At 40.0% G+C, this 12,085-nt stretch overlaps 1 protein-coding gene across 11 annotated transcripts in view; it reads right to left on the bottom strand.

Moving 5' to 3' along the window:
• lyst (lysosomal trafficking regulator) overlaps positions 1–12,085 on the bottom strand; it is a 60,552-nt gene that overhangs the window by 30,289 nt on the left and 18,178 nt on the right. For all 11 annotated transcript variants that reach the window (XM_067609678.1, XM_067609685.1, XM_067609682.1 and 8 more), the window contains 3 exons: positions 10,903–11,101; positions 5,829–5,919; positions 2,749–4,855 (listed from right to left, as the gene is read on the bottom strand). In XM_067609678.1, the coding sequence (XP_067465779.1) occupies positions 2,749–4,855; positions 5,829–5,919; positions 10,903–11,101 (2,397 nt within the window). The remainder of the gene's footprint in view (positions 1–2,748; positions 4,856–5,828; positions 5,920–10,902; positions 11,102–12,085) is intronic.

Here is a 12,085-nt window from a genome sequence, read left to right as displayed (position 1 = left end):
TACTCTCAACTGAAAAATATGGAGTCCTGTTATGCAGAAAGCTATAGAAGCAGCACAAGATGATGAAGAAGCAGGCAAGATGTCAGATGATGTACAGCTTTGAGAAGATCACTTTTCTTTTCGGTTATCTTGTAACAACAACTTTTCCTGTTGGGCACGCTATTACATCAATGTGGACACTATAAAATTGAGATATAAAATAACTTCTGTAGCACAGGTTGACTCATTTAGGAGAAGGATAAGATCCCTCACGCATAAATATTTTGACAATATCAACTTACCCATAGTTATTCAACACACTACTGAAGTTTGTGAGACCATTCGAGCCTCCTCCCAAACTACTGAAATTCACATGGCAACTTCAGAAAAGCATTTGTGCACTGTGAATACACTATGGATGCAAGTCAGTATTTACCTATATTTGTAGCTATATTTGTCCCGTTAACAGCTTGATGTACAGCATAGTGAGAATCGCATGGATCCCACAGTAGCAAGCAGACTGCTGCACATGCTGTTTGGATACATTTTAAAGCTGTTGGAAGCTGACTCTTATTTCAACCGTTTGGGAGAAGACTAAAATGGAAAAGTGTGTACTAATCATACTATATACTTACTTTTCATTTTTTATGGCACACTTTTATTTCAAGAAATGATCTTACTGTTCAGTTAAAATACTGAAAATATCCATTTGCAACAAAATACACTGTACTAGATGTCTTAAACTGGAATGTGCATAAAATAAATGAATGATGTACAACTAAGGGATGTATACAACTGATCAGCTTAACAATCACAATCATTTTATATTGGGTCAGCTGATGTGACACCTACAGTACATTTTAAAAAAATATGTAAAAGCCCAGCAGATGGAGCTGTAAAGTTTAACCGAGGGAGACTGACCATATGCAAGGATGAGCGGTTTAGCTGTATTTAACTGCCCTGTTCAGAAGCAATAGGTCAGTAAGCACTGTCCTATATTTTATCACTTTGATCTTGCTGTGCAGTAAATATTACATTGTTGTTGCCAATGTTCCAGGCCATCCTAAAAAATATAAGGTTTATATTTCATTCATAAGACCAGGAGGGATGCTACATTTAAAGTAAGCTAATGATGCTCCATTTATCTTGTGTGCTAAGAGCTGTAGTTTTGATAAAGCTGTGTAATTATGATGAAATATACTAAAATGGGTAACTGTATACTAGACAATTAAAAGCTGCACAAAGTGAAATCCATAGAGCAATTATGTTGTTCAAAACAACCAGAAGAAAGAGATATCGCACTCTTACAGCTACAATATGTTGATTATGTTGACATTCTGTTTAAATTTAACAACAATCTAAACAAATACTATTTAGTGCTCTTAATTAGTGGTAGATGTTTTAATCAATGTGCTTTGAACAAGGTTCAATGTTCTTGAAAGCCTGAAATCAGGCCAAGTATTGTTGCATTACTCATACTTTTACTGATGGAATTTATCAAGTATTGATAATTCACTTGTTATCTTTAACAAATCAACTACAAATAAATAAAAAGTATTTAACATGTGAATCCCTGGTACAACTAATCATATTAAAATGACCTCTTGATGCATATAAAGTACAAACTTCTATTGAGCATCAGTAAATTAAGATAGATGTGGGAAAACAGGAACATTTATGATATTAAGTTTAGGTAGTACACTGCTCATGATCTGCACCATGGAGATTTATCTGGATTTAAGACTGATATGTATAATGTAGCCTTTTACATAGTCATAATGGCTTAACATTTTCTCTTTAAGTGTCTTTTGAAAAGGCTCACATGAAAAACATCACAGCTGTAAAGACTTTGAATGTCAGTCAAACCTGCAGAGAGCAGAAAACCATACTCTGAATTTTAATGAGGAAACCTATCAGCCCACTGCTGACAGAACGCCTCAAAGCATCCATCCATTCAATTTCTATACCCACTGATCCTGCTCAGGGTCGCAAGGGGCTGGAACTGATCCCAGCATGCATTGAGCGAGAAGGGTGATACTACCTAGTCAGGCTAACACACACGGACAGACAAACACATTCATACTTATGGGCAATTCAGAGTTCGCTTAACCTGAATGTCTTTGCACCATCTCAGAGCTACATTCAACTGATAATATCCAAGCCAAAAGTAAAAATCAACATACAGTATTATAACAATTAACTTTTGGCAGCATCAATGTTAAAATGTAAAATTTATACAGACAAACACATCACTTGCAGACTACTGTACTCGTAACATGTTATATAAACAAATAATCTTCCATGTCTCACTCAGTCCACAAAGCTGTAGTAAATTATTGATTAGCATCAATTAGCAATGACCTGGAGAGACAGATCTAATGGCAAACAATGTCTAAGAGGATTAGGTGTCTTCCTCTGAGCTACCTGACTATATCTGCTTATGTGATGGTATAAAGGAAGAGAGTGGGTGAGAAATTTTCAAAATTACCATCTGCATCACGTTAATGTAGTTAGAGATAAGTCTAAACACAGATTACTGATGTTTCTGCTTTACTTAACCCAAGAAATATGATCATTTTTCAGACAACTTGCAGCTACACATCTTTCTACCTAAAATATGTAAAATATAAAAACACATCTTCAGCATAATCCTGAAATGTAGTCAACAGGGAAAACCCAGAGACTGACCAACAACTGAAAGAAGACAGATGGTCAGGGGAAATTTTGACTCAAGAAAAACTCATTTTAAAGTGATGTAAAACAGCTCACCTTGATTTGAGGAGGGCAGGTAACGTTTGCAGGTATATGAGAAGTACCTCAACAGGCAGGCACTGCGTGTGATAGCTGCAGACCTGAGTACAGACAGTGGAAACCCCCAGCTGTTGGGCATGGTGGGCTAGCTCTACCCCTCTCTGCAGCACAGGGTTGAAGATGTGTGTGTAGAGCTGCCATTGAACTATGGCATTGCCTCGCAGGGTCAGGTGGCACACATGGCCAGCTATCTGCTGGCTCAGCTGCCAGTCCTCACCAAACACTAGCTCTTGGTAGGCCTCCAGGGCATCCCACTTCCACAGCATGTCCTCTGCCCCCCCTCCGCTTGGCAGAATACCCTGGGAGCGGTAGCGCAGACTGGCTGAAATGGCTGAAGGTTCACCATGCTGCAGTGTCTCCTCCAGGCCGGGCAGCTGGCTGCTGTCCAGAGTGCAGATGTTACAGGAGGCAAGCTTGGCTTTCTCTGAGGGCTGACCACCACCAAGTTGGTCTAGGATCAGTCTTCCCAGAACACTGAGAACATGAGTCTGGTAACTACGTAGACCTGGAGCTTGGAAGGCATGCAGCAGGGGTCCTACCACTGAGCAGGGGTCCATACAACAGCAGATTCCAACAGCCTGCACCCCAGCCAGTACCTGCAACACGGCTGGCCCACTGGGAGAGAGGCGCTGCAAGAGCCGCAGACATTGATGAGCACAGGCAGCCAGGCAGCAGCAGCGCTCGGGGTAACGCACCGCATCACCCTCCATCCCTTCCTTGCCTTCTCCATCTTCTTCAAAGGGGTTACGTCTAGCAGCCTGCTTGAAAGCAGAGACAGGCAAACCCGACAGGTCTCTGTGGTGATGCAAGAAGTGGGAATATTCACAGCGACGGTGACGTCGTCTGGCACACACAGACTGATGCAGCTGCTCTGACTTTGCCTTCTTGACAGCACTGATGATCTTGAAGACCCCCGCAATGAGACCTCGTAGCCTCTCTGAGGCCTCGCCTCCTACTTCTGAATCCCTGGCCCTGCCGAGTCCCTCCAGGCGCAGTACTGTGGCCTCAAACAGCTCCAGGCCACGGTGCTGGACAAACTCATGGATGAGCTCTAGTGCCTGGCTAAAGAAAAAGGGGTTGGGTGTGGAAGCCTGCAGGCAACCCAGCAGCACTTGTAGTACCCCCTCTAGAAGCTCCGGCAGCAGCAGCGCCCTGTGGCGATAGCGGGAGAAAGAAAAGTCATCCTGGACCTCCTGCAGGGTCTTCTTGGGGCGAGGGGCAAATGGGTTTGTCTGCCTGTCTAAGCAGCTTCGGATTTTGAGGGTGGCTCTCAACAGATCTGTCAGGCTGCGTCTCAAGCTATCAGGAAGGGTTTCACTTTGACTCACATCCACCGACATCAAGTGCAAGATAGTACGTAGAAGCATCCTCTGAACCAGGGCAATGGGCTCTTCTGTCCAGCCTCCAGCAAGCTCCTCTGCCCCTGTTCCACCTCCACCCCCTCCCCCTGGACCACAGCAATCTCCAAACTCAGTCAGGATCTCAGTGAGAGTCGGTACAACACTGACTGCCAGGCCAGGGTTGTGGTTGATGCTCATGTCAAACTTACACACCTTTTCCAGCAGGGAAAGCAACACATGGCAGAGATCAAAGGGCGAGTTCTCCATGCGGTTGAAAATTGATATTGCAGCAGGGTCTGTCAGGGTTTCAGTATCCGATAACTGAGACCCAGGGGCTCTGGGATGAGGGTATGGGGCACTCATGGTTTCTGCGTTTGTGGTGGCGGTGGATGTTAACTGCGAGGCGTCTGAACGATGATGTTGACAGCTTACCCGGATGGTGGAGCCGTGTGACCTTCGGCTCCTTGCACCACCTGGGCCTGGGACAGCTTTGTCTTCACAGTTGGCCTCTGAATCTGAGGTAGAAACCTGGGACCTCCGAGCATCTTTTACAGAATATCTCTGGGCCGTCCTGCGCGACCTCCGGGACTTCCAGGAGCCGCTGCCAACACGTGACCTCTTCCCCGAGTCCTGTTCATCTGCGCCAGTCTTCTGTCCTGCTCTGAGAGGGACGGCCTTCACCTCCCAGCTAAGGAAAACTTCCAGTAGGGATGGCAGGGTGAAATCTGTCAACAAAGAGAAAAATCATCTGTCAGTTTTATTCTGGACATACATAATGACGTACATAACAAATGCACTTCTAGATGTATAGACTAAAATTTTAAGTTAGACCCCCACTGTGCACTGAAGTGGGGCTAATGTCCAAATAACATTTTAGCCATTGAGACTTAATATTAACATTTTTCAAACATCGTCCTCTAAAGACTGACTTTTCAATTTACAAAAAAATCAATAAAAATTATAGTGTAAGATGAGAACCATAAAGTTCAGATGCTTGTCAGCAGCTATTCCTTGTTTGTTAAAACACATTCAGTGAGTAAGGATTAATTAAAGTAAAAATGTCTAGGGTCCATGTTAGAGAGGATCATCAGTCCAGTACTAAATACCGGTGTCATCCTAAGGTCACAGGCCTCTGCACTCACTTGTCCTCTGTTGTGTGACTGCCTCAGATTGTAACGCTAAAATTGTTAAAAACTGATTTATCTATTTGAAAATGAGTATGATACACTGTTCGCAGTGCTAATCAAGTAAACAGAGTACATTATAAGTAAAAATAAGTCATTTGATGAACGCATCACAAACACTATTCACAGTCACATTCCATCGCCTTCATGTCAACAGACCAAACCTAATGCCAGAAACACCGCTTGACCTTAATAATTGGTAAAGGATTACGTAAAAAGATTAAAGATTAAATGAAACAAATATATAAATAAACACAGCTAGAGAACATTACTGACCCATGAAAAGCAGTCTGCATTACAGTACAAACGATATTACAGTGTTTGCACATCACAGAGAACTGCAATTCACAGCAAATTTTATACTCATAAAATGAAGTATGTAAATTGCTATCATTAGTTACAGACCAGGAATAAGAAGTAGTCACATGCTATTACAGCTGGGCAGTGTGAGGCGTGTACTGTTAACATTGACATGAATAAAACAAGTAATATAAAAGTATATGTGGGTACCAACCTGGGGCTTTTTCCTCCTGCACAGGGATCTTCCAGACCAGCGGTAGCAGAGACAACAGCAAAGTGAGCAGCTCCTCCCGGCAGGTCAACTCCTGAGAGTGCAACAAAACACACTGAGGTTACCTAGAAAGCTTTGGTCACACTTTGATGTCGCATCAAGACACTCCCACTCTTGTCCATACTCAAAGATTCACTTTAAAGATTCACTTTGGATCTATATTTCACTGTTTTCCGTCTGAGAGCGACTTAATTTGCATTCAGTTAGCTAGTTAGTTAGTCTTCAGTGTAAGTGTGTCTGGGAGCAATGTAGCATCTACTTGACAGCCTTACTTCTGAGACCTTGAGGATCTCATGTCTATCCAGGGCATTCCTCACCGCAGAGAGAACCAACTCCTCCATGTGTTAATTAAAACAATCAACCTACTCCTTCATGTGTAAATTAAAAAGGATGCTTGTTGGTCAGAACAAGGAATATCTTCTTTTCACTGTTTTATACAGTGTGTATTATCAGTGTGCATTACACTGAATTAATCAATTACATTTTGTGCGTCAGTTCTACTCCAGGATCATTTAGATATCTAAAGTATTATGTTCAGTTACTTCTTGTTTATCTGAACAGCCATCATGGAAAATTTCAGATTTGTACCATTTTATTTTATGTTATATTTACATCACTATAAAAATCCTGATTATGTTTAAAGTCTTACTAATGTAATGAATAAGCGTTATCCTTCTGTTACTTACACTAAATTATAATGACATGGCCCTGAGTCATATAATAGAGTCAGATCTAGAATCAGGGTGGGACTGGGTGGGAGTATTTAACAACACAGTAGAACAAACCCACTCAAAATACATTTTCTACCAAAATCTGAACACTAGATTTACAATTTGAGACCATGTTTTGTTAATAATAGATTATTTTATCCAATTTACAGAGGAATGTTTATAGAGTGTCTGGCCCTAATTGTGACTCCATCCAGACCACTGCTGACGCACACTGCTTGAGCTTGTGATAACAACCTTGCACATGAATGCATTAAAATTCTGTAATGAAAGCTCCCATTTTAAGAGAAAATACAATGAGTGTGTGTGAAATTAGCTGAGAGATATGAATAATACTCTGCCAGGGGGATGCTCAAACACAGGGTCACATTCATCACATTACAATATTTCATTCAATAAATAGTCAATAAAATAGTCAGACAATTATATAATTCTTTAAAGGGGGCTTGAACCATGCATGCTTTGGCACTGGTAGTACCAAAATACAATAGAAAAACACCATGTTAAAAATCATTTTAACAAGTTGTTAAACAACAGCTAACACAAATTTATTTTTGGAATTTCTACCTTGCTAGCAAGCCTTCATTTTAGAGTGACATCACTGCCTACGTAACAGGGTTGGTTGGTTGCGTTGGCGGGCGAAGACAGTTAAGCATTTCTGGGCTTTTATACGTATTTTTATTAATGTCTAGTTTCTATAGTTATTTACTATGTGCTATAATCATTACTAGTACTAGTTTTTAGGGACCGATTATCAACTGACTGTATCTAAAATATATGTTTAGCAAAAGGCAGAAGTTAGACTAGTCTGAAATACCGAAAAATTGTGATATGAATTAATATATTATTTGGCCTACTGCCACTACTATTGGTTCATTTTGTTGATTAATGAGTGTAATGGTCATGTCAGTCATGACTAAAAGCAGTGCAGTAGTGAGCAGGTGGAGCTGACACTGGCCAATCAAAAATGCTTATGTAGTTGTGAGCCAATTCCAGTGTGGTAAAAAAAACAACACAAACAAGTCAAGCCTCCAACGGTGTCCTGGATGGGCAGTCAGGCGATCAGCACTTGCACAATAATTTACTTTTGGAACAAAACTTTTTCAACCAAAAGTATTGTGCCCTCTGGTGGTTTGGGATAGCTACAATATTTTTTAAAATGTGTGATGCCTTTTCGGCAGTTGGGCCACATGAAGGAAAAGCTAGCTATCCCACATGCTAAAAAACTTTATTGCACGCATTGCAAATAGAAGAAACAAGATGATGGTGAGGAAGATAATGGAAGTGGGGACAACGTCTGGGGATTATCTAACATTTGGAGTCCAAAGTCTGGAATGTGTGAAGTGTGAGCCTGACTGACCGCTATGGAAAACGTGGAGTCATGGCAAGAAATATTTCTTTAGAGGTTTGCTTCAGCTGTGATGACCTCCTCTGGCTGAGAGATCAACCAATGTATGGTTTGGAATGACATAAGTTTTAAGTGAATACTTTCAGGCCCGGACGTTTATAATGGTTGTGGTTCATTTTGGATTTCTGACAGTCATATATTGTTTTAGCTAAGCTCCCATCAGATAAATGCTGTGCTGCAGAGATGCTATGGAAATCTTTAGTGTGTCTGCCTAAAAGATGTATTCAATCACTCTGCACCGCCGCTGTCAGAATATTTTAGGTGGTCGATAGAGTACACATTGTAGGCGGTGAAACTGAATGATGAAGCAACTTCAGCCTTTAGTCAGTTGGTTTGGAGAACCACTAGCTTGCCTGACTCAAAGATCTTCTCCTCTATGTTCACTGCAAACCCTGAAGTCCGCGCCAATCGGAGGGCTCTCTCTCTTCAGTGCAACTAGCCAGTGTAGCAGTGCTGTTTTCCATTTCAGCTGCAGTTTATGAAAATGGACTGTTCTGTCTTTGGCTTTAACCTGATAAAACTCATATGTATACAGTGGTGGCCTCCTTTTTGTCTTCTTCTGTCCTGTGTCTCCCCAGTCTATATCTTTCACTATCTTTACTGTTGTATATGTAGAACTCAGCCAGTCCAACCAACCATGTGATGTCACAGATTATAGTAAAGCAAGATGGTGGCACCCTTGCTACAAAAGATAACATGCTTTCTCTTTTCTTTTTATATGTTTATATTTGTCATGTTTGTTATATAATTGTTGATTAGCGTGGAAATCCATTTAGTAAATTATGTTAACTTCATTCACTGCTTTATATCTACTTTAAAAAGATACTGTTTGGCGTGAAAATGATTTACTGATCTTTCTGTAGCCTTCTAAGAACAGATCGGTATTTATATTATATCAAAAGGCATCCATTGCTGATGGATTCCTTGTCCAAATACTGTCCTTCCTTAATCAGTCCGCCTATATGGCCATGTCACACTGTAGCACATTTTGTGGTTATTTATCCTGTTTATTCACTTAAGTCACTGTTGCACTTTCTCTAAAGCTAATTTCACATGATCAGCATCAAAGCACTTAACACCTCATAAAACCATTATGTTTTATGTACATTGACTTTCAGCTGTGGCGCCATGTCTGACACAAGGAACTGCTGGAGAAAAACACAGAGCTGCAACACTCAGAGGTCATATTGTTTTCAACTTTTGCTTTGTTTGACACTAGTCTTTTAGAGCACAATTGATTGTATGTATATAACTGTGGAAAGCCCCATAATTCACTGTGGATAAGGACATCTCCTAAATTGTTACTTGATCCAAAAACACTGGTCAACTCACAGCTGATCAATATATAAGCACACTTAGTGCAGCGTAGCCTGGGCTCTGCTGGTGGAGTCTGCAGACCAGTACATCAATGTGTAAGCAGAGGAAACACTAGGCCCTGTCAGAGCCTGGTGCCAGTGAACAGAGCAAACAATGCATGCTTCTGTGAGGCCATTCCTATCATTTAACATGAGCCCCTAAATAGAGTGTTCACAACTCACTGTCACAGATAGGAGATGTTAAGAAATAGAGTGGCTGCCTTTGCCTTCATGATACAGTTTTCCCTTCAATACTGTGAAATCTATTTTGAAAGATAATATTACAGTCATACTCTGTGTGTCATATAATTAAAATTCAATTAAAAAAATGTATTTGACAAGCCATTCTGAAAGTTATATGACAGTGCTATGCAAAAACCTTGTTTTTTGCTATGTCAAAATATTGTGAGCAGCAGCAGCAGAACAAAGAAACCGACTTCCTATAATCAGTCAGACAATCAAAGTGTGGGCACATATGCCAACAACACTGCCTCTGTGGTGTTATAATAATTGGGTTAAATGTTTAACAGTGTCTGGAAATCAAAATGTGCATTCATTATCTAATTTCTCAGTTCAGGTATAGTCATGGAAATGTGTAACCTACAGCTGAAATTAAATATCTTGAAATGCACAGTACGTTCTACTAAATGCTATTTAGTTTGTACATTAAATTATATAGAATCTTGTAATTACATAACATGGTTTTCACTGTTGAGTTTATTGCACTCTGGTTAATAAATACTTCTATAATCTTACTAGCTGATGTCTCTGATATTTGCATAACCTTTGTTACTTTTAATATGCATTTTTATTACACTGTATCTCTACTGCAAACACTGTCTGCAATTTCCTTTTAATAAAAAGAGATCTGTTGCATCAGAAGTGGGGCTCGGCAATATATCAATATTTTATCATTATCGTGATTTGAGACTAGATATTGTCTTAGATTTTGGATATCATAATACAGTGATATGGTATAAGTGTGGTCTTTTCCTGGTTTTAAAGGCTTCATTACAGTAAGGTGATGTTATGTTCTGAACTTACCAGACTGTTCTAGCTGTTTTATTTTATTTGCCTTTACCCACTTAGTCATTATATCCACATTACTGATGATTATTTTCAAAAACCTCATTGTGTGAATATTTTGCGAAAGCACCAGTAGTCATCCCTACAATACTGTGGCAGTATCGATATCGAGGTATTTGGTCAAAAATATTGTGATATTTGATTTTATTCATATCACCCAGCCCTAATCAGAAGTTATATAGGCTCATGTGCATGTCATGCTCACATTGAACAGCTGTATAATAGTAAAATATTGAGGCAGAATATGAAACTAAAACCAGTGGCCTAACGCTTAATGTGAATATTACTGAAGTCAGCTACAGTGTTAGTATTTACGTTAATTTGTGACAATAGTTGTTGCTGAAATGTTGTTTTGATTGATGATATGAAAACCTGCATACTTTCACTCAACTGATCAATATTTTTCATTATGATTAAACTGTGGCATTGAACATCCTCACCTGGTCAATGATGGAGTCCAGCGTGCTGAGCAACAGGAAGCCTCGTCCCCTGACCAAGTACTCTCCCAGTGCAACCATGTGACTCTCCTCCTCATCCTCCTCCCGTGCCTCCGCTCTCTGAGCCACCGCGCTGCATAGTTGATGTACATCAGTCAGGAACTCCCTTGCCAGTGTGTTACTGGCCCCACTCATGTCTGAGCTACAACAGAAGAGATAAAACATTAGAAGGCTGTAGCTCATTCTGCTACACTTCTGTGACTTAAAATACGTGGTAGGATTATGAAGTTGTCTTTTGAAAAACAAACAAATATTTTATGATTCCTGGGTAGTTGCATGACTTTATTAAACTGTCTTCACAATTTTAAATGGCAGTAACTGTAGTCTTCATCTCACAGACACACTGCATATTTTAAGAGTGGAAATATCAGGAGTCATATTCACAAACTTTCTGAGAATACTCTCAGAGAGCTCCTAACTTAGCCTAAATATTTCTAACAAGGAGTCCTAGCTTAGGAGGGATTCAAAATTCTCAGAGCAACTCGGAGCAAAGAAGGGACAGAAACCTTTACCTTAGTGAGGAAGTGTGGTTGACCCCGTTGCTACGTATGACTCATTCTTTTAAAAAGGTGTGATTGGTTGGTCAAAAAAAACAAAAACAAAAAAAACAAACAGTGAAACTGATGGGCCTAATCATAGAATTTAGTCTCTATTAAGACATGGTGTAATTATAAATATTATTTTATGTAATGAATATCTCTGTTGAATAAATTGTGAATCATACTTTAAAAGTAGTCAATGAAATGTTTGAAAACAGGTCTACTTGTGCAGTAGCCTGTTCACATGCTGATAGCTGTTATATTTATTTGCTTACGTTTATTTACTATGCCGGTTATTTTAATACTTAATCTATTTGATATTAACGGGGGAAAATTGCTCATCAATTCATCAATTTCTGTGATTGCTGGCCAATCTATATAAGTAGCAGCGTTGGATAGCATGTATGTCTTTTTTTTCCAGCTGCCAGAAAATTCCAATTTTTTCCAGCTGCCAAATATCTTAGTGTTGTGATCACTTTCATTTCTGGTGTTATAGTGTTATTGCGTTGGGTGGGAGACGTGAGCGCATCTCTAATGAGATCGACCATAAACATTATCCCTGCGCGATCTAATCTGTAGCGTTTCAT

The sequence above is a fragment of the Thunnus thynnus genome, chromosome 14 (genome assembly GCF_963924715.1).
Source record: "Thunnus thynnus chromosome 14, fThuThy2.1, whole genome shotgun sequence".
Taxonomy (NCBI): domain Eukaryota; kingdom Metazoa; phylum Chordata; class Actinopteri; order Scombriformes; family Scombridae; genus Thunnus; species Thunnus thynnus.
Note: the sequence above shows the minus strand (reverse complement) of the source record. Positions and strands in the feature narration are given on the sequence as shown.